The 23,863-nt window shown below is 42.0% G+C and overlaps 1 protein-coding gene across 1 annotated transcript in view; it reads right to left on the minus strand.

Annotated features, from left to right (window-relative positions):
- Positions 1-19,204, minus strand: part of GALNT12 (polypeptide N-acetylgalactosaminyltransferase 12) — a 50,035-nt gene extending 30,831 nt beyond the window's left edge. Inside the window, exons 1-4 of the mRNA XM_054817593.1 lie at positions 18,682-19,204; positions 5,010-5,179; positions 4,100-4,289; positions 651-836 (exon numbers count right to left, since the gene is read on the minus strand). Coding sequence (XP_054673568.1) covers positions 651-836; positions 4,100-4,289; positions 5,010-5,179; positions 18,682-19,058 — 923 coding nt within the window. The 5' untranslated portion in view covers positions 19,059-19,204. The remainder of the gene's footprint in view (positions 1-650; positions 837-4,099; positions 4,290-5,009; positions 5,180-18,681) is intronic.
- Between the last annotated feature and the right edge of the window lie 4,659 nt (positions 19,205-23,863).

Below are 23,863 nucleotides of genomic sequence, written 5' to 3' on the forward strand. Positions count from 1 at the left end.
TGACGAATAATACCAACTGACTGCAACTTGTCTTAAAATAAAACAAAACTAAAACCCACGAGGAAGACATCTGCACGAGCTCCTGTGAGTTAGCTCTTCACAGAAACTATGGTGGGTAGAGCTCTATCATTTCATCCCAATAAAGAACTGGCAAACTGGTTCACCTTTGAAAACACCGCAAGGAACCACCACTACGGCTACAGCACAGATAAAGTCTTCAAAACTACTTTTGCCTTCTTACTGGTTGATGATTTTTTTCCCCCCCCTTTTTCATCGTTGACCATGATACATTTTTTACAATGCAGATCTCTCTGCTTTCGCACAGAGGACATCCTTCAGTATTAGTTAATCAGTTACAACCTTTCTGTGCGCTGATAAGCATCTATGGGAGTTTGCCTGCAGGAATCAAGAGACTACTTGTGCAATAAGGATTCTATATGGAAGATTACATGGGAATTTCAGCTTTTAGAGCAATATTTTTCCAGGAGCACAGTGAGCAGGAGCTATTTTGGAAAAAAGGGGAACTAAACAAAATATGCAATTTTTAGTAATATGCTCATTTGTCAAATATTTTTCAGCACCTGGCATTTCCAAGTGAAATCAAACACACTTATAAGAATCACAGTTTCATAAGATGCATAAGAATTAACCTGATGACATCGGTCTTGGACTTCCTCCGTTTTTGTTCTCTTTCGGGGGTGCTGTGCCAAGTGAAGACCAGCCTCCAGTCAAATCCACCAATCTGCGGCTCACCAGCATTTCCCAAGTACTCAAATGTATTCCAGTCAATGACATCAATAACAGGGCAGACAACAGCTGATTCTTCTTCTGCAATCCTAATATGTTTCAAAAAGAAAAGGGTGACTTCCATTAGAAACTTCTCTCAAAAACTAGAACTGTCAAGAACAGAGAATGCTTCCAGATATCAAACATGAAGTTTTGTTCCTTTGCAATTCATGCTGCACTATAAGGAAATAATGGCTACAAAAATAACCACCAATTTCTTGCTGAGGATGCATCAGGAGGATTCATCAGGATGGAGTCAGCTGTAGGTACCTGACAAGCATCAATCTTCCTGGACAGTGGAAGCAAGGTATGCCAGATGGCTTGAGATAACACATGCAGCATCTGGCTTGGCTACCACAGCCAGCACCACATTCTCAACAAAAATGTCTGTTTTGTTTGGTACAGGTAGCTGTGTTTAAGATATTGAGAGCAGCATGATTGTATAGTTCTGCAAGGATGAATAATAAATTAGCTACACTTTTGGCCCTTAAAGACATCCTTCTTCTTGTAACTGGGATCACCTGCAAAAAGTTATACTGAGCACTACAACAGCAACTCAAAAAGAAGCCATGAGCTTAAACAAGAAAAACATGCAACATGGGAATTAGGTTTCCAACAGTGAAACGCACCTGAAGGAGGCCTCCAGAAAGCCCGGCAACATAGGAGATAAAAAGGAGAAAACAAGATAGTACTGCAGAATGACATACCTATCAGCAAGGCTGATCTAAAGATAGTTAAGATCTTTATCATACTCAGAATACATCAGAGCTGATGACATTTCTTGCACATCTACTTCTGCAAGGAGATAAACCCTTTTCTCCCATTTCTCAACACCCATGCAGGGTTTTCTGGATTCCTTTCCAAAAACATTACAAAAGGCAGTGGGACCCTTTGCCTTCACCTCAACTTCTGGAAAGGCCATTCTCAGTACTAGGAGAGATCGACTTCAAGCATGCAAGCTCAAGCTAAGGTCTTTCTCTTAAATCACTCTTTAGCAATCTTCTCTACACTACTCTTAGACATCTCTTGTCAGTTCAGTGAAACAAAGTGACTTGTTTGACTTTAAGGTGCTGGTACTTGTTTTAGCCCTGCATCTTCTGATTTCCAGAGGAGAAGGAAAACTGAATGTGTTATATTGCCAAACAAGGAAGAGATGTGATGTATCTGTCATTCAAGTTCCTCATGGGATTATTAAGCTTAAAACCCACAGCCTGACCAAGGGGCTCTGACTCTGAAATTAGAGCAGCCTGTGGTGCTTAAACACAGCAGAGAACGGCAGCAGTTCCAAAGAAGCATTGTCTGAGCTGAGAAAGACTGCCTTCAGCATGAAACAGTCTCTTGTTGCTGGAGGGACGATGCGACACAGCTGTTTTCTTCTTTATGATCTCCCCTTGAAATCCTGTTTGGCAGAGCGCACAAAAGGGCTTATACAAATATTGCTATCTCCTGTCTCGCTTGCATAAAACTTATGTACGGAGCAATGAGAATGATATGTACACAGAGGAAAAAAAATCCCAATAAAATGTAAAAATTGATTTGTTGCTCCTGTAAAGGAAAAGAAGTAAAAATTAGGTAGCTGGCATGTGATTGCAGTTATGATAGGAATCAGGTAAGTGAAAAGCCATCACCTTTTCTGTAAGTTAAGAATTAACTAGATGGTTCAATGCACAGGCAACTTACAAATACAACCGTGTTTGCACTGCAAAATGCTAACACTGTTGTATTGCTCCCATAAATTTGGGTCAAATATGCCATGCAAACATCCCCTTAGAGATGTACATCTGCATCTGCAGCAATAAAGGCAAAAATTCCAAGACACATCCAGGGCTAACTTTTTACAGATGATTTATTACACTTAAAATTATCCCAATCCTTCCTCAAGATTGCCATCTAGTGGTTTGCTAAAGTAGTGAAGAAATTACAGAATCGTCTCCACAGTGCATGTACTGTTTCTTCAGAGGACAGTCATTAAAACCACACTTATTCTTTGATTTTTTTACTTCTTTCCCTTTCTTCACCCTATCTATACTGTTCATAGTTAACCCACAGTTATCTGGAATATACTAGGTGTGAAATTTAGAAATAAGTGAAATGACAATTTTAAGAAAAAAAGACAGTAAAAAATTATTCCAGATACAATTTCAAATGGACATGCGGAATTTAAGAACACAAGTTCCGCTAGGAATCAGGAAGACTTGCACGCCTCAAGACAGCACGTGCTTTTGGAAGTCTCTCTGCAGTTTGCATAGGGCTGTTTTTTCTGGTCCTTCTCTGAAGTCTACATTACCTGGTGGGAATCTTTATAGGATGCAAATCAAACCACTGACCTTGAGGAAAGGATTTTTTTGTAATTCTGTTTTAAAGAGACCTGGCTTTCTACACACAATACCCAGCAGGTCTGATTCAGGCATTGTATCTGTCAGTGTCTGCTAATGGCATCCAAGGGGGTAAAGACGTAAGCTGTCAGCAAGAGGGGCAAATGCAATACAGCCTCCTGCATGCGACACGGGGGCGGCAGGGCGCTGCCGTGAGGTGTACCAGTGGCTGAACCGACTGCAGGAAAAGTGCATGTATGGCTGCCGGCTACACGTAGGTGAGGCTCCAAGAATATCATAAAATATTCTAAGCTGTAAGAGAGAGCTAGTATTTTGGGTTTTAGGGAGTTTGGGGGTATCTTTGATTTTTTTTTTTTTTAGTTAATGGAAGTTTTCTGAACTGCCTAACAGATGTGCAGTATAGATGAAAAACTACATAGCTGTAAAGTGCAGTGTCCCAGAACAGATGGTGTCCAAGTAAAAGTCAGTGTTGACATAACATTAACTCCTCCCTATCCTTTAGATCAGAACCACTTTGGAAAGATGGACTCACTCAAGACAAGGAAGATTGAGTTTATTGACTTTTATTCCAATCTGCTTATGTGCACACTGCCCTGCAATAGGGAATGTCTCAGGGCACGCATCTTTCCAGACCTCCTTCTCATCCACCACCCAGGCTAACAAAAGTAGCCACCTTTGCCAAGGCAGTTTCAAAGCTGGGGGTAGGATTCCTCTTCCTGAAAACAAAACTTTCCCTTCCTCTGAAGAGAAAGAGCAGCCTGGTCCTTGGGAGAAAACAAAAATCCACCTCCTGTTCTTCCACACTTCATTCGCTACCCCACCACCGGGAGACAAACACCCGCAGTGCCTCAGGGACCAGACTGCGCTAACCTTCGGTAAACATCTGCAAAGAGTGATTTTTCCACTGCAGAAGCATGCCAAACTGCCTCTTCTCCTTCTGCAACGAGACAGAAAACCAGCCCGGAGCATAACCTCACCTCGCCAGCAGCGGCTCCAGCCACCCCTCGTGGCATTCGCAGTGGCAGTCCAGGAACGTCAGGATGTCGCCTTTTGCCACAGACGCCCCCAGCAGCCGGGCTCGAACCAGCCCCTCGCGCTTATTTGCACGGATGAGACGAACCTTGCGTAAGCCAGCCACGTAGTTTTCCAAAGCCTCCTTTAAATGTTCTGTAACAAAGAAGGAAAGGAAGAATATAGTTCTGGAACAATTGGTTCACGTCGTGGTACAGAAAGCTCTTTTTTCAGTAGCATATAACTTACAACAGTGCCTTAAAGATACTGGCATTTTGAACTCTGATCCTGCTATACTGTCCATGTTCGGAAAGGACAAGGAAAAAGCACAGAACTTGGATGGACACAAGTTAAGGTTACTTTTAAGAAATTGAATGCTTCATGTTTGCCTCTGCAATTCATTTCCAAATTGTTAAGTGAGTCTCAAATGTTACGTAAAGCTTTTCCCATGTAAAAGTTTTATTCTTAACACAATTCATGTGTGGTGGAAAACGCCAGCATTGTTTTGTGTCCCATAATTCAAATGAAAACAGATAATCAGGTAGTTCCTTATTATACCTTACACCAGTGAAACACTGGAGCAATCCAAACTTGCTCAAATTAGGAAACCTGAAATGCTCCAACCAGACCGTGGTTATCTATGTATGCAAGCACTCATGTTACACCACAGCAAATGTGCTCTCCCATTCTAAACTAAATTTGGTCCAGAACTCAAAATTTTCACTGGTACACTACAAGAAAACCCATTTTCCAATAAGATGCCCATCTTGTACAATTTTATAGCACGTTACCCAAACAGCATATCTTTTTCTCCTGTGACTGGCTGACCAGAAAACCCCAACAACAATCAACATTATTTAGAATTATTCTTCCTACCTTTGTCACTGTAATCATCTACAAGGATAATTTCTTCTAAAAGTATATCTGGAGATGTCTCAAGAACACTATGAACAGTTCGCAGAAGCGTTGACCAAGCCTCATTATAAAAAGCTATCACAACGGAGGTTTTCGGCAGGTTGTAATAATCATACTTCTTCTCTCTGCATCTGTAAAGGAGGGGATTACATTTAGTACAAGTGCAAAAGCCTTTGTTAACTTTCAGAAAACTATTCTCAAGTAAAGAATTCATATGCTACTTAGTAACTGTAAACAAGAATTATATAAAGGATCTTAAAGAAACTGTATGCACATGGAAAAGTCACGCAAACACTTTCAGGAAGCTGGTCTTCCAGAAGTCCCATTTCCACAGCAGCATTATGACTAAAATTCTGCAACCCCCAAAAAATGTCTAAAAAGAAAGATAATAGGAGGTATTCTGGGCTGGTGTATGTGCAGTAGCTGTCTTTGCAATAAATTACCCAAGGTAGAGGAACAAGCAATGGCCAAAACATGCCTCATATTATAGAAAGAAAAGAAGGAAAAAAAAAAAATTAAATACAAAACCTCAGTGCAGTAAAAACAGTAGCATAAATTACTGATAACTTGTGCTTTGGAAAATAAAACAAGTGCTAGACAGTAAAAATATAACTGTGAAGGAACAGCAACATATAAAGAGGAAAAAAACCAGCAACAGAACTGAGACATATGTACACTGAAGTAGAATTTGGGAAGACCACAGAACTGCCAAGATATAATAGTGAAATCCACAAAAAACACAGACACAGAAAAGCATGGTTTTGGCTCTATGGAGAGCCAGGAAGTTTGCAAACCTTTGGATTAAGCTCCAGAATGTATCTCCTATAAATATATAAATGAACTTCCCTAAATGAACGTAAGGATGCCAGGAAACTTCTAGCTGAGCCAAATGTGTAAATTGTTAAAGATTCCCCTGGTCTGAAAGAATTCTAAAATAATTATGATATTTATTATTATTTCTCCCCTTTTCTTAGAGCATTCTGTATGAGCAGTTTTGTTAAAAACCAACAGAAATGGTTTAGAGATGTTTGAATTTCCTTATGCCTCCAGCTTACTGCCTGGAGCCACGAAGGCTTGTACGGGGCAGAAGGACATACTTCAGCTCCTCCAGACTACTACGTCATGATAGATGCTGAAGCGGGTAGGACATCACTCCTACCAGAACAGAAGCGAGTCCTCCAAAACCTATGCTACAGGGAGCTGAAGAGGGAAACCAGAACTGATCAGTAGAAAACATGACAGTAAAACCCCTTAGGTCAATTTATGGGCACCAAAATTCCCCCAAACACCCAGAAAATGACATTAAAAGAAAACTGCATACCTCTAGCACATTGAGAATATATTTACTGACTAATTAATGCTGCTGCGTTTGCAATTAAAAAAAGACTTCTTCAAAGTTTCTTTAAAGATTACACAGTATCTATTAAGATCTGTGGCACAGAAAGAAAAAAAAAGTCTGAATCTGAATATTCCTAAAATTAAAATTCTTACGAGGAAAAAAAAGCCTGTACTTTTATAATAAATACCTGCAAATGAGGAAGCAATGAAGAGAAATGATGCTTGGGCAGAGGAAGCACACAGAAGGCTGCTTCTTAAACATGAAAGGAATGCTATGCAACAACACTCATCGTATATGATGCATACACATGCATACGCACCTGCAGATATACATCGATAGGTAGATACACACACACTTAGACAGTGAAGCACAAAAATACCCGTCCCTCCAGGCTGTGACTTGTCCTGAGGCAAAGAGGGGCATTCACACAGAGAACTGCCTCGCACCAATGGCTGGTGACAGAAGTGACTTATTTTGCCAAATGTTCGTGTATTAACACATGAAAAAGGAGTGACATTTTAATTCACTTCTTTTTTTTTAAACACAGAAGAACCTACTCTATGAATCCAATTTTAGAAATGCGTATTTACTTTAGTCTATTGAAAAACATTTATGCTCAGTACTGCCAGGAAAAAATTATTCTTGATATATCGCAGTCACTCGTACCAGGTAATTTCAGTTCATTTCTTGATGGAAATGGGATCTTTACCTACCCATTTCAGAAAACTGAAGGAAAAAAGAAATAAATGGAAAACGTGCCGGAAAGCTTTCTCTGGAAAATGTGTCAGAAAGATTCATGGAATAATAATGTTGTATTCCGTTATTTTAAAAAGGAAATCCAAAAGGTCTAAAGAAGCTTATGAACCTAATTACAGATTAAAGAATTCAATGGATTTGCCTGAAAATTACATGCTGGAGACAGGAAACATAATTTGGCACAGAGCAAGGCAATCCCCAAACCGTTTTGTGATTCACTGTGCATTGCTGCCTCCTTCGATGAGCATACCCTACACCGCGGGAAAAGGTCAGCCTCTTATGGGGCATACCAGAACACGTGTTCCTTCGGTTTCTGAAGTCAAGGAAGAGGCCAAAAGTAAAAAAGGCAGTTTATTTACCAGCTCCGTGGTGGAATGCAGCAGGCGAGCGCAGAGAAGTGACTCGGCAGGGCAGGCTGCTGGCCGGCACCCGGGTCCCCCACGGCACGCTTCCCCCCCAAAAAGGCCAGCTAGACAAGGCTGGCAACCCGCCGAAGAAAGAAACCACCTCTCACCTTGCATATTGAAACACACAGAGCATGACCGAAAGCTTAGCTTTAAGTATATTAAGCTGACTTTGGGGAAAATTAACCATCACACTTAGACCAAGTAAAATTTCAAAACTTTTAAAAAATTAGGGAAAAAAAATCAAAGTTCTTCAACTTCTATGCAGATTTGCATGTTTATCTCAGGAATTATTTCAAAAACATATATCCCTTACTAGATTATTACAAGATATTATTACAAGATCTCAACTGCTCGCAGTCTCAAATATTGTTTGTAAAGTGAAGCATAAATTTTCCTCATCTTTCTGTTTTGCAAGAAATTTCAGAGAGTTTTGCCTAGCCTTAAAAAATAATCCCACTGGGGATATTACAAACCTAAAGTGTTTAAACCCTGGAAAAACAATAGTGTAAGAACATAATTTAAAAAAAAAAACAAAACAAAACCCCAAATCCCTGAAATGCAAATGCTTACAAGTGTTGCTCATAACAATTAAGCAACATGCATATAAACACTAAACATTACTGCTTCACAAGACACACAAGCTTCAAAAAAACCCCTCACTACACATACAAAACCTGACTTAAAGCCTAGTGGCTGTAAATCAGCTTTTCCATTTCCCAACTCCTATTTACAACAGAATCACCTTAGCAATGCATCTTCTGTATTCACCTTTGCAAACTTCAGGATGTATTTTTATACTCTGTGTGTCACCCACGTATCCAAGCTCCTACTTTCCAAGTGAATCATTTCACTCCTACTTCGAGTTATTCAGAAAAACAAATGCCTATCAGTTACAATATGTCATTAATATAATGGGGAGGATACAAACTGGTGACAGCAGTCCAAAAACGGGGGTTTTGCAGATGTATATTTATAATGCCTATACTGCAAGCTGCTTTCAGCTTCTGACTAAGGTGCTCTCCAGTGCCACCCTCAAAGGCATAACACTGTCCTTTCTCAATATAGGGGATCACATCAAGACAGGATTAATTGCAGCTCACGTTAGCCATCTAAAAGCAAGGTGCTATCTTTGAGCTAATCGTCTGGATTCTGCATGTCCATAAAGACAAATCCAGAGGCGATTCACCTCACCTTCCTTAGGACACTTACCTAGCACAGCCAAACAGTCTTCCCTCTTGTCTACAGAGGTTTAACTACAGAGCAGACGCTTAACTTTTCTACGGCTGAAGTTAAACAACAGGAAACTACCTATAGTCCCTACTATTGGCTGCCTGATGCATCACCTTGAACCTAGTTATAACTATCATAACAGTTCAAAAAACCAGAACATAGACACGAGGAAATGAGTTGCCTGTAAACGTGACATTTCCAAACACGGACAATAAATGCAGAAGCCCTGTCATTTGGAGTCTAACGTATTTCTTCACTACTCTCGTTACCTTATTCAACCACAGGAATTTTACTATTTATATAAATAATAATTACATATATTTAAAAAACCCGCAACACTTAAGTTAAAAGTGTGTGCATGTTGAGTGGGTTCATTTTCTTTCTGAAAAGTACACGTATCTCTAGTCAAGCTGACTTTGGGAAAAGTTACCAGATACCAGGATCAGTCACTGAGAAAAAAAAAAATCCATTGCCAGCACATGTGAGCAGCTTTTTCAAAGCCAACAAAACAAAGGCATGCTTTAAATAGCACTTGGATTTCACTGAAAAACACTGATATATAATGGATAACAATGATAACGGGTAACGCGATGCAAAGGAGCGACATCATCTCAGCCTCTGCCCTCCGATGGCTCCAGTTCTCTGCAGCCCCACTAGAAAATGCACGAGCAGAGTCATCGTGCACAGCGGAGGTGCACCCAGAGACAAGGCGTCCGGGACTGCCCCTCACCATGTCCCAGGGAGCGGGGCTGGGACACTGCCCTGCTCCAGCAGCAGCAGCCGCCGCCTGCTCCTTCTGCACCCTCCTCGCCTTCCCTCTCTGCCACGCTGGGTGGATGGATGTCCCAGGAATCCTCCGGCTTGATCGCCGCGGCTTAAGAGACAGGTATAAAACAAGAAATGCCAGAACACAGCTTTTGTTTATCAATTTATAATAAAGTAAACATCTACATTTTAAAAATGCTAATTGTATTCAGCCATGAATCTTTAAATTCCTAGATGGGAGGAGAGAAAGAATAACACTGTGCCTGAACACGAAACCAAGTTCACTACGTAGCATCTTTCCTGGATCTTTCACTACAGCACCTACTCAAATGTCTATCTCCACAAAATGCCAACTGAAGCAAAGCACGTAAAGGTGTATCATCGTACATCCACATTCCTGTGGCTTTTTGGTTTTTACCTTTTTACGCAGAATTTCTAAGTCACAGTCTAAGTGAGACTATACAGCTGACAAGTTTAATAATTTAACCTTGGAATCTACTACACTACAAAACCTTCTCTTAGCAAGTTTTACAACAGGTTATTTATCAGAAACTAAGGAGACATCAGTCAGGAAATGCCTAAACAAAATTAAATGGGCTATTTTAGAGAACATTTGTGTCAATTAATGTAATCACTCTATTTATTTCATTGTAAGGAGCTGTTTCTCTCTTAGAGATGCGTATCTATACACGAGGCGAGAGAGCATGAATGTGTGCACACCGGGCATGCTGCCATGAGTTAATTAGGAATGGTTGCTGACATACTTTTATGCAAGACTTTCACCACAACTGCAACAACGATACGGTAAGAGAAAATACATTTTTAATCTCCAAATTTTACGTTTTATATGCCAAGTTATTAATATTTTAAGAAAAAAATATGAAATGTTTTGTGAGTTTTCAAAGATTTGTTAAGAATACAATTGGCTCAAATTACTTCATGCTTTCTAAAGGTATACTTCTCTTTTAGAAACAACATACTGGAACATTTGTAATGGAAAAAAGCCTGTGTTTAAAATCAAGATGTTAAAATTATTCTCAGCAATCAAAAAAAAATGTTCTAGACTGCTAAAATTTTTAAGTTTTGCTTTTGAAGTTTCATTATGAATACCTGAAGATACAGAAAGTTCAAGATTCAGCAGCTTCTCTAGGGAAGTTCAAAACAGCATATGTCACTGCTATATCTAATTTAACATGAGTCTTACCTACTGTCCAGGCTGAACGCATGTTTCGATTGCTGCTCCTTACCCCTCCTTGGGGGAGAGCAACCTATGGATAAAATCCAGTGTGTGAGCCAAAAGCGATGCAGCCCTATTACATCAAAACCTGGCACACCGAAGTGCAACACTTCCAGTGGAATTAAAGGATATGATAAATCAGATTATTCTTATCTCTTTCAAACACCACCCAACTTTTCATGCTGATTTATTTTCTCACATAAAACCACCTTGAACCAACTGTCAGTTCTGGGTTTGATTTGGTTTTGTTTGTTTTTTTGTTTGGGCTTTTTGTTGTTTTTTTTTCTTTAAAAAAAAAACCAAGAAAAGTCTTATCTGAGCACAGAAAGGCTGCACCTGGTTTCGCACACCTACATACCCCACGTGTGTTTGGATATTACAGAAAAAGGCGCTGATGTTTACGGAAGGTGTGTCTTGGTCCGATTAGCAAAGCAGATAGCAGCAAGGTGCTGATAACTGCCAGAATGGCCAAATTATTCGGGGCAAGGCTGGAACACGTAAGCAGCACAAATTAAAGTGATGCTGGCCCACACTTCCCCACCATCCGCTCCCAGCCCAGCAGCCCGGGTAAACGCTCCCCAAACCTCATTAGAAAAGAGTCCCCCAGTTCAGTCTACAACACTGTGATATGATCAAGTCTCTGAAAACAGTGGCTAGCTAGATTCTGAAATGGTTTTCCAGATTATTTGATGTTTTAAAGAATGATTCTCCCAGTGGCAATAAGGTTTCGACAAGACAGACGGCAAACCACTGCTTTGAGATTTCAGGTAATAAAGGGCCGCGATGGCTAGCATAAAAACATTGTGAGAAGCAAAGAAGAAAGCTGTGAAGTCTGATATAGAAGAAAATATTTGCAAAGAAGTTTGGGGGAGAAAAGAAAAGCAAGTCTGTTTAAGGCAGATTAAAAATACGTTAAGACAAAAATTGTCTAGAACGCCCATTTATGAGGGCGGACTAAATCTATATCCTAAAATCCACAAACTTAAGAAATCCATAGATCCTCCTAATTCCAAATTGTTAGAAAAAGGCAACAGAAGTTCCTATCTAGCCCTATCTAGATTCTGGATGTGCAGATGAGAAGGCATTTCTGCATGTGTCCATGAGGAAAAAAACAATTTTATTTTACTGATTTGAAACAGTGGTTTCATTTTGCTCAAATGGTTACCTGTGTTTGCAATTTTCTTCCAAGGTAGTGAGACACACTTTACACTTGCACAGAGCCATACAGTTTCCTACACCTACATTCAGAAACTTACTTTGATGCGAGTGATTTGATTCAGGACAAGGAAAACATTTTGCAAAGAAAGACAAAAAATGAAAGAAGTTATCGTAACCATCGCTAATAGTAGGGTGTGGATGCACCCGGTCCTTACAGTCACGTACAGTAAAAGCACTGTTTGAATTTAAAAAAAATTTAAAAAAATCATAATTTGTGGTTACTATCACTGATCTGGGAACTTTGTTAGGTTAAAAATGAAATCAACAGAAACCAAACACTCATCTAGACATCAGAGGAAGCTGAGGATCTCTACTAGAAGCTGTAAAGAAAAACGGTCAAAAAATAATCATGTGAAAACGTCTGCAGTTGACTTATTAAATGAGATCATAATGACAAAGAAAACTGATGCATTTTTATAGATGATAGGAAACAAAAAATAGTAAAATATCAAAACGCTTGTGCAAGCATTGGTATATTCTGTATGGCTATAAAATGCAAGCCTACTTATTTAAAAAAAGAATACCAATGCTGCAAATTTATTACTCCCCCAATTAACTGTAAGGGGAGGAATGAGATGTCCCAGAGACACACTGCTTTGCAGGTCTAAAGCCTGTTTATAAACGCAGGAAATCCTGCCAACTAACAATAAAGTAAAGCCTAAAAGGTATTAAGATTAACGTAGTTACCAGTAACCAATTATCCATTCCAGAAGAGCTCAGAAAACAAACAAAACAAAAAAACCCAACCCCAAACCAGTGACCACAGCGTTACGAAACTACTACAGCAAATACGTGTTTTATGCAAAGCATTTGCTCCTAAGCAGAAAAGCATTGTGTCTTCTGAACTCTGATCGGATGTAAAGCACGGGAACACCTACGGCAAAGCAAGTCCCGGGCGCGGAGCGCGCAACCAGCTGCACGCATGGAGGAAAGGGACGCGCCAGCGTGGTCAAGCTGCTGCAGATAAGCTCTTCTGGGAGTTCGCTTTTACCACACGTGCTGCAAAAAAGGTCACTGCAGTTATTTCACCTTTAGGTAACGGACAAAAGAGAAGTTTCTGGGTGAAGTCAGGCAGTCGCGGTGGGATGGGGAGGAAATACCCGGCTGCTGCGCCATTTCCTGGAACAGGGTCAGGTTAAAACTCCTGGCAGGAGCAACGTGCCCATCAAAATTGGATGCTGCGATTTTTGGAGTAGAAGAAGGACCAAAACCTAATCTCGAGGATTATGCTGGGAATTTGCTAGCGAGTTACTACCAGGTGAGCAGCCTACTTAATTTGGTATTTACAAGCCAGTAAACAAAACATGGTAGCAAGCGAGGTTGTAAGAGAATCACATACAAATCTGGGAACAGATGGAAAAAGCAGTTTTGAAAGGCAGAAAAATCTCAGTCCAAGATTGTTACTCTAAACTCAAACATCCCAAAAAATAAATAATACTATAGGCATAAATGATGGAGACAGGGGAAATTGAGAATTTGTGTATATCTATCAACCTATATATACACAGACACTTAAATATATATATACAGCTACTATATATATATATATACACACAGCTACTTAAATATATCCATTAAAACATACCTATATATAAAACATATATAAACAAACCCTCTCTCCAAAACACAGAAAATTATCTAGAACTGAAGAACAAATATCTAAAACTTCTTTTATAGCTGCTAATTATTATGCAGACCACATTCAAACTTTGCTGGGCTTTTGTGGCTACTCAAAATCATTTCCCAGGTAAGGAAGACAGGAAAGACTTAACAAATCCATTTGCTTGTGAGGACAAGTGAGACGCCCAAGAGCTGATTCAGGCTTCTACCATCAAAGAGACAACATAAAATGCTGAGTTGGCACAAAAATGCCTATCCCTGCCTTGTTCTTTTTATAACAAGAGTCGGCCAGAAGAAGGCTGGTATGATTTTACAGAAAACACCCCTGAAATAAATATGCAATACACTCCTACTGTCAGAAATGGCGGGGGGGGGGGGGGGGGGAAGGTAGAATGCCTTAAAATCAGGAACAATGCTTGAGAACAGTCCTTAATCTAAAAGAACCCAAGCAGAAAAACTAGAAATGTACTTCTTACAGACCGTAATAAACTCTAAAAGGCTGTTTAAGAGACCCAACCAGTTGCCTGCCTGATCCTGCAGTCCCGTAAAGCAAGCACGCGACGGGACGCGGCCATGCCGCTGTGCAGGGGGAAGGCAGAGCAGCAGCGGCCAAACGCTCGGCCCAGAGCCCGCTGCGCTGCACTTACAGGGCATCAGCCCCAACACGGCCCTCAGCAGGTCAATGTCTGACGCAGGACGCTTGCTTGTCTTAAACCTGCTGTAACGGTTGCTTCCTGTAGGCGCGTGAACTCAAGAAACGAAGGACGGACATTGGGAAGACAACCTGGGCCATCTAGACAAATTTTTTGGGAAAAAAATTTTACTGAGGCAGTGGTGTAGCCTTGAAAGAGGGGCCCAGAGAAGCTGTTGAATCTCCATCCTTGGAGGCTTTCCAAATTTGACAGGACAAGGATGGCCTTTAGCAACACGCGCCAACTCTGAAGTTGCCCTGCTTCAAGCAGGGGGTTGGACTAGAGACCCCAGAGGTTCCCTCCAACCTCCGTCATTCTCTGACCCTATGGCATATTTCACTTCTAGCCCTTGCGTACCACCATTTAGTAATTTCCTTACATTCGTATGCATAAGATTCTACCAAAAGAACACTTTTTATAGTCTTATATATATATAATTTGTCTATACATCTGTTTAGGTATATTTATGTATACATTTATGTATACATACAGGTACATATACATACATACACCCCATTCTAGCCACCAGTAAAACTAAAGAGTTTCTGTGTGATGAAACACAGCGTTATCAACTGCTGACCACGAGCGCAGACAGTTAAAGGAGGCAGGAACTGTCTAAAGGAAACGACAGAAGTTGTCGAGTTCTCCAAGTCTGTGTTTCAATAGAAACAGCATCAGTTCTCAGAAAAAACAGGTTACAGTGGTCTGTGAGAACAAGAATGAATAAAGATCTTCCGAATATTTAAATCGGCAGGAATATATTAGTAGAAGAACCACCTAAAGTTGAAGTAACTTTGTCATAAAGTAAACAACATCTGTATAGGATTCATAGTCAAATATTATCAAACGATACATTATTTCAGGGAGTAATCTCAGTCAAACTATTCTCCTTCTCTTCCTGCACAGCATTACCAGACATAGGTATTAGCAAGTAACTATTGCCACATTTCTGGTCTGATAGCAGGTCTAGGATGTACAACAGGTAGCAGTGGGAAAAGTTTTGTCATCGGTTTCTGATAAAGCAAGAGCTTGAATACATAATTTTGCAGACCAGGTTTAAAGGCTTACTGGTTCAGATATTCTCAATCTTATTAGCAAAATCCTAGTTTTCACTAGATTCACATGTTTGTGATTTTCACAAATTCACACGGAAAGAGCAGGTTCACTGCTGAGTAGGGGAGGACATTAAGATTAAAAGGAGAAGATGGGTATCCAGGTGGTGGGGATGTTGCCTGTCTTTATTTCCCTTTCTTTCATGCTCCCTTTTTCCTGGGTTCTAAAGTTTCCAGACTTACTTCCACACACGTAAGAATATGCTGAAAACAAGCCAAAAGTCCATAGCCCGGAATAAAGTCTCCAAGCATAATATCTACTAATAACTCATGAATACTTGATTTGGATTTTCTAGTACATGGACTTCCCTATGCTTCACAGTAAACGGATTTTTGGAACAAGGAGGTAACAGAATTTGTTATATCCACTTCATGCATCGACCTAGTATCACAGCAGGTCAGCAAGAGGCACCCTCTCAGCAGCCTCTGTTTTTCAGGCTGAAGAGCTGTAAATTAGTCACTCCTTTATGGAAGCCACGCTGTAAGTTGAACAGCATTGGATCCAACACAGATTTCTGTGGGACTTTTCATAGAATCAGAGAATGGTTTGGGTTGGAAGGGACCTTAAAGATCATCTAGTTCCAACCCCCCTGCCATGGGCAGGGACACCCTCCACTAGACCAGGTTGCCCCAAGCCTCATCCAATCTGGTCTTAAACACTTCCAGGGATGGGGCCTCCACAACCTCTCTGGGCAACCTGTTCCAGTGACCCTCCACTATTTTAAAAAAAAAAAAAAAAAGAAAAAAGAAAGGAAAAAAAAAAAGAAAAAAAAGAAAGCAAACAAGTGTTTCCCAGCTTTTATCCAGTCATTTATAAACGTAGGAATTTCCACCTTCATAGCTGTTTAAGGAACTCATCAAAAGCCTCTCGAAATAACAACACACTTCCTTATCTATAGAATTATGACCTTCAAAGAACTCCAACAGGTTTGTGAGACACATCATCCTTGACAAAACCCAAGCTGACTCTTTCTCAATAGACCACACCTACCTATCTGCTACTAATTGTTCTCCTTACCACAGTTTGTAAATAATATGCCTGGAAAAGATCCAAGGCTTGCCAGCACACAGTTCTCTGGTTCTCCTCCAGTACTCCTCTAAAAAAAAAAAAAAAAAAAAAGGTGTGTTTGTCACCTTCTGGTCTTCAAGCACCAAAATTGTTTCATTGATCACATCTGAAAATTTAGCCTTTGCATCATTTTTGTGGATGGCTGAAGTCTACTGTTACTACTTATTTCCTACTATTGTAGCCTCACCCATCACCCAAATGTTCATTAAAGATCATGAATGATCAAGCATTACCAACCTTAAAATAATAATAATTTAAAAAAAATCATATTTTTTTCCTAGACTTGACATTTCAACCTGTATAACCTCTAATCTTATACTGAAGTGCAATGAATTTTCTGTCACTGGAGGCTTGGTGATACCTTTTTCAATACTTTTTTTTTTTTTAAAACTTCAATCTCCTATATGGTCTTCCTTCTTAAGAGATGTAGTTAACAACTTTATTTCAAAATTGTCTTTGGGGAGGATTGGCGGGGGGGGTTTGGTTGGTTGGTTGGGTTTTTTTTACATTTGCTGTGTGAGTTGGATAAATGTTCTGTGATGTTTCTGCCATAATTTAGATTTAACTGCGTGGAAAGGCATGAAGCACATGCCAGCAGATACTACAGCAGTACAATAGAGCCCCAGCCTCAGAAGGCAATTATCTCTGATATTACGTTACTGATGCTTTGCAATCCTTTTGGTTTGGATACATTTTATCATTTTGACATCCAAATAAAAAATGGTATCATATCAAAATCCATCTGCCTGCTTATATTATTTATGTTCCAAGAATCTCTCCCCCTCCCCCCCATAATGTCCCCTGCTCAACAACTGTGATCTCCCATTTCCTCCAACATCCTGTCTGGGAGAAATGGCAGGAGTCCAAAATAATTCATTGAAATGATTTAAATTCTTCCTGTAGAAATGCTACTAAAACGGTCTTTTTTAGCCTATGGTCTACAGACTGCTTCTAAGGGAAGAATAAAAGATAACTAAGAAAAACAAGTGTACCGTCAGGATAAAAAGACCTTGCACTTGCATTGCAGTTTTTTTAAGAGCTATCATAGGATTCACGTTTTAGATTCAGACCTTAAAACTAGAGTTGGGTGAACTACCAGACAGGACACATCAACGTGAAGCGAACGCATGGTAGAGACAGAACTCTGCTTTTTCCACAGCTCTTTGCTACCATACCATACAAACCTGTTGCAATGAAATAAACTGGCTGAAGCCAAGCCCAGGTGAAAGAGAGGAGAGCACTCTGCAGCCATGGCTCTGTCCTGACCCCTTTGGCTGAAGGCACACACCCGTGACGGGTCAGCCCATTCCTCTCACCAGCTCATTCGTGGGACAGCCCGCGCTGGGGTGAAACACTCGGCTACGCTCAGGATTTGCGTTAGGCCAGAACTGAGCGTACAGTGGGACCCACTGCGCGGCACCGACTTCACGACCACGCTGAACTGTTGCCTGCAAACTAGAATCATCTCCTCAAACAGTATCTAATCCTTAGTTTACAATTGGCATTAGTGTCACAGTTGCAAGTGTAATTTGTAAATGTAAATTATCCCATCGACTAAGTATCCAGAAACAAGCAAAATCCCAGTTTACAAGAACATTATGCATCTCTGTGAGCGTTTCTACATTCGCTCCTGGTAAATTTGATGATAACACAGCCTGCTTTAGACTGTGTGGCACGAGACACGTGAATACAACGCAAAGCTGAGGTCTGGGAAGCACAACATTTGTAAAGCTGGGAGTGACTGGAAAGGTACGCTGCTGCCTACGGTGACCTACCCAGGGGACCGCAGCAGGAGAACCGCGGCAGCATGCCACTGCTTCAGGGCTCAAACCGCACTGCCAGGGCTACCAGAGGAAAACAACCTCTCCCGAGTTGCACACGCACCAACATGCTACTTGTTCTGCCTTGCGGAGGACGCGGAGCCAGGCAAAATCATCGACGGTTTTAACTTCGTGAGCAAGCGCAGTGAATTGAAAGCGTTTGGGAGGGAAAGAAAGTTTTAAAAGCCTGAACGTTTCGGAGTGAGCTGCGGCTGAGACACGATTATCCCGCGCTGACGGCTGCCACCTAACATTCCTCTGCTTGGAAGAGCCGCACCAGGGGCAGCCCCGGCTCCTGGGCCCCGTCCCCACCTGCCCTCGGGGTCACTCGGAGCCCGGGGGCGGCAGGTGGAGCGGCGGGTACTCACAGCGGGTGCCAGCGCTCGGGCAGGCGGCGGTGCAGCGAGATGCGGTCGCTCAGGTAGATGTTGATCTGGTGCCGGCGGATGCTCTCCTCCTGGCGGCGTTTCTCGGCCGGGCTCAGCTCCAGTCGCACCGCCCGGCCCAGCTCGCCCAGCGCCCCCGGGTCCAGGGGCGGTTTCGCGTACACTGGCTTCCGCAGCAGCTCGACGTCGGCGGGCGGCGGCGGCGGGGCGCGACGGGCGGCGTGGCGGGGCGGCGGGCCGTGCCGCCAGGCGAGGAAGCAGACGGCGGCCAGCAGCCCCAGGGCCAGCAGCGTGCCCCCGCCCCGGCATCCCCGGCCCCGCTTGCCCCAGCACATCCCGCGGCCGAGGCGGCCGGCCATGGCGAGCAGGCGGCGGGCCGCTGGCAGCCTCTCCCGGACGCGGACACGGGAGCTCCTCCGCCCCGGGAGGACTCGGGGAAGTTCTCACGGACCTACCCACTCCGCACCACCCGCCCGCCGCCAGGAAACCCGCCCGGCTCCTCCGCCAGCGGCTCCTCCCTCCTCCCCGCCCCGCCGCCGGCCAGCCCGGAGGGGCGCGGCGCGGAAGAGCCGCTCACGGGAGCTGCTGCGGGGCGGGAAGAGGCTCCTGCCGGCGCCCCCGGGCGGGGAAACCGCCACACGTGTCAGCGAGGGGGCCTGCGCCCCTCCCGCTCCCCAGCCGGCTCGCCGGGAGCCATGCTCCTCGGTTTCATGGTGGTCGGCAAGGCTGCTCGGCCCTGAGGGCCCCAGCACCCCAGGGGAGGCACACGCCTCCGGCTTGCTCCGGGCTCTCGCTGTGGACACAACCGGTGGAGTCAGTAATGGTCCCGACCCAGCCCCGGGCGTTTGTCCCGCAGCTCCCGGGGCAGCAAGGGAGTGGAGTGGGGCCGGCCCAGTGCTGCTGGGTCATGCACCGGTGGGATATGGGGAGGAGGGAGGAAGGCATGTCACCCTTCAAGGAAGAGGTGATCCCATCACCCTGAAGCTTGAGGGACCTTCCTGAACCCTGGTAGCAGCTGTGTGGCAGGCGCACCACGGATACTCCCAGCAAGGGAAAGTTTGGCAGGCACAGGGCTGACATGGCCACTGTAAGCTGCGTTTGGCCCCAGGGCTTGACAGAGGTAGCCAGGGCTCCAGGAGGACAGCCACGAAGGGACTAGGAAGAGCTTTGGGGCTCAAGGAACAAGTCAGTAGGAAACCAGGCATCGTCCATCCTGCTGCCTCTAGAATAGCATGTGCTTTAGAAGTAAACAGAACATGGGCCAAGATGCCATTGGAGTTAATGACAAACCCTTTCACTGAAGAAAGCAGCGTTCTTCGTTGAGAAAAAGTCCACCAATGTGGCCTCATAGCAATCCAAAAGACAAGTGAAAATCCCAAATTTATTATCCAGCTAATGGTCAGTCCATTTCATGGCTTGATTGAATTATAGGGGAAAAAAGCAACCTGGCATTTAGTCAAAACTTTCCAATTTGTTTCATACTCAGCAACACATCCATGTTGCTTTTTCCCTTCGCCCCCTAACAGGATGCAGCCCCGCCTCATCTAAAGTTATGATCCTGAGGCCATGAAATCACATGAGCATTTGTGGGTTTGCTTTTGAAAAAAACGTAAGAGTAACATAACTGATACTGGTTATCTCTCAAGTGCACCAGGGAGCTGAAAATGAGGTTTTGAGGTGTCAGTTGCTCTGTGCATTTTACAAAGAGACTGTTCACTGTGCTATCCTCTGCTGTTGGGAGGCCTGTCAGGATCAACCCAGCAGAGGACTCTGGTCATCCCCATGGAGGGACTTCAGGCTGGTAAGCAGTATTGGGCGGTGCTCACCAGCGTTGCTGAGCGGTGCATGAAAACACCTCCGACACTAAGGAAGGGGAAAAACCTCGTCACTACCAGACAGGGTCACAGCACACAGCTATGAGCTCTTTCTGATTTTAGATGCTAATAAACACTGTATGTGGCAACAAACACAGAGGCCGTCAACTGCTGTGGAGGCCTCGCTCTGGACAGAAGGATGCTGAATAATGAGCTGTCCTGATGCTGGCACACTGGCATAAATCAAGTAGTGTAGGTGGATTTGCAGATGAGTGTGTGTGTGTGTTTAGATATAATTTCATTATTTCTTATTGAGCTATGCAGTTATCTATCAATCACAGATAATTACATATGCATAAAATCTAGTTTCAAAGCATATGTACAAGCTGGAATAACAAGTATAATAGTGGTTAAGTATGTGTGTAAATATGGTGTGTAGACAACTATTAAATGCCACTATGCCAGACATAAGAATATACATTGTATATAAAGGAAGCTGTGTCTAGCAAGCTTGGGGTGTGAAGAGTTAGGTGGCACTAGTAATTGCATGCCCAGTGATTGCGTTGTCTCCTTGCTCACCATCTTTCCTGAAAAAAAGAAGCCCAGCTGATGTCATTGGTATTGAGTTCATAGCAGGGGTTCGTGGAGGGGCAACATTTCTGAAATGTGCTGCTGGTTTAGATCTGGTTGTCTGGAACAAATAGTCTTGGGTTTTTCCCTTCGTGTAAGGTTGCAAATTACTTAGAAGAGGGTAACAGAAATGTTAAGCATGGGGAGCCCAACAAGGACTTCCTGGAATGAGTTAATGGAGAAGGAGATCCTCCTGGACTGCCAAAAGAAATTATTGAGGGAGACTGGGAAGATGTGAAGAGCAAAATGTAGGACTGTTAACTAAGAACAATGAGAAAGAAAATAGTAGAGTTCTGCTGTAAGGGTTCTTAAGGATTAGAAGAATAAGTATTTAAGTATTTTAAGTATTAGAGGAATATGGCAAAAACACAAGAATATGATCACATGACTAAAGTTTTGAGATTAAAAAAACGGGAAACTGAGAGCAGAGTGTGATGGGACTGCAGGAGGCATGCTGCAATCAGTGGCAGACAGGGTAAGAACAGACAAGACTGCTGAGGAAGATAACCATGATAGCTACCTCAGATTTTAAAAAGGAAGAAAGGGCTTGGAGAAGAGGTAGGAGAGCATCAGGTTTCTTCCACAGAAGCAGGAAAGGTTGCAGCTGGTGGGAAATAAGGGAAGCATGCTGCCCTGCCGCCGAGGCAGCTCTCAGTAGTAATAGTGCCCTTAGAGCAAAGTAGCTGGGGAGGTTTTCTGTGATCATTATTGCAGTGAGGATTGAAAGTAATACTAGTCAATGGTGGTTCCCCTGGGGATGATGTCTAAGCACATAAATCTAAGGAAATTCAGCAAGGGAAAGTATAATAATGGTGTTAATGCAAAAATCATGAAGAATAAATCAGTTGCATTGACAAATAAGTTTGGACAAGATGTAAAGAATGTGAAGTCAAAGACACTTTTTCTTATACCTTTTAAAAAGTTTGTGGAGTTTAATTAAGATGGGAAAACTGAAATTTCTGAGCTGAAATACTTAAAGACTTCTGCTCTAAATGTGAAAATAACCCCTAGAGAAAAAAATCTGCAATTAATAAGGCAAATGAGTTTCCTTCTATCCATAAAGCTTGTAGCACTGTTTTAATGGAAAAGTTCTTTTTAAGCAATTCTATTGGGTTTTTTCAGGTCTAGTAACAATAGACATTAAAACAAATGGTTTTGAGATTTTTTTTTTTTTAAAGATTAGTAAGAATGTTTAATGAGCTATAAATTCAGTTGCTTTGGGATTTTCAGTCAGAAATAAAAATATGTAGAGTAACCGGCCAAGTCATATAAAACCTATAGTTACTTATCTAGGAAGATCTCTTGTGCCCTAAGTTGTCAAAATTAAACCAGAAGATCCATGGACTAATTAATATATTTGAAGAGTTTATTTTAAAAAAGTGGAATTGTATTTTTTCACCAAAACAAGAGAAGAAATAAAATATTAACTAAACCTTTCAAAATGCACTAAGAAGACTAAACACAACAATATATAATTGTCCATAAGGACTTACATTATAGTGAGTCTAATAGCTGAAATTAAGAGTATATCTGTTGCTCACTGAAATATCCATTTGAATTGCAGGCAATATTTAGTTTACCTAAAATACATGAGCTTATTGAAGGAATTGGTCTACAGACAAAGAAAACTTAAAGTGGTAAGTTAAGATGAACTATTTTACACTTCTATTATTATTATTAAAAGTTATTCTTTTTTTTGTAGTGATGACATACATTACAGAAAAAAATAGAAGTATTAAATTTTGCAAAAGCTTTAAAATTTACCTAATCCAACGTTTTTTTGTTTGGGTTTTTTTTTTTTTGGTAGATCTGAACTTTCAGTCAAAATGAAGCAAAATTCTAAAATGGAAACGGGGTTTGGAGAAGTATCAGCTGATACAGACTGCATTTTTAATAAACCCAAAGTTCAAACAGCTTCCTAAATTCATATTTGCAGGGGAAAAGAAAGTACTGAATACTGTGTTCCAGAATAATGTTCCTAGTTTTAGTAACAGCCAACGCTTAGGTATTCTAAAAAAAAAGGAAAAGAAAAATTATCAGAGGAACATGGTCCTCTGCAAATACATTGGAGATAGATAGGAAATTTGTTCAAGGAGAAAAAGATTCACCCAAGTTATAAAACATACCCTCTGGAGATAGCTTTGGACCTATGGGTCATTGCTCACCACTGCTTTAACTGGGCATAAAATAGCATTGCCCTGCAAAGAAACAGCCCCCCACCCCAAGTCCCACCTTGGCTGCTCTTTCTCTCCTTTGTCAGCACAAGCGTACCCGTATTTATTTTTTTTAAATATTATTATTCAGCCTATTGTCCTACCAGTGCCAAGGATTTTTTTTTTTATTAATGTGTTTGTGTTGAAAGTGTCTTTATTTGAGACAGCTGCGTAGAATGGGCTGTGCCACGCTTTCCCAGCTGCAGGTCTGCGCTGAAGGGTGGGTGTTGAGGTCCTCGGTGCTTCAGCGGGGACCCTGTTTTATAGGGTAGGCTTTGGGTCAAGGGTGAAGCTGGGCGCACAGCGCAGAGGCAGAGCATAGCAGGAATTTAGATGAGAGGAAGAACAGTGGGTACAGAAGGCTAAAAATAAAATAGATTAGAAACACAGACTTTATGAGTGAGATAGAAACTGTCAGCTTTTCAAGGATCTTCTCTCAGACTGATGAACGCTGTGTAATTCTCATACTGATATGCCAATAAAACCAGACTGCATTCAGTGGACGCT

This window comes from Grus americana, chromosome 2, assembly GCF_028858705.1.
Source record: "Grus americana isolate bGruAme1 chromosome 2, bGruAme1.mat, whole genome shotgun sequence".
In the NCBI taxonomy this organism is placed as follows: domain Eukaryota; kingdom Metazoa; phylum Chordata; class Aves; order Gruiformes; family Gruidae; genus Grus; species Grus americana.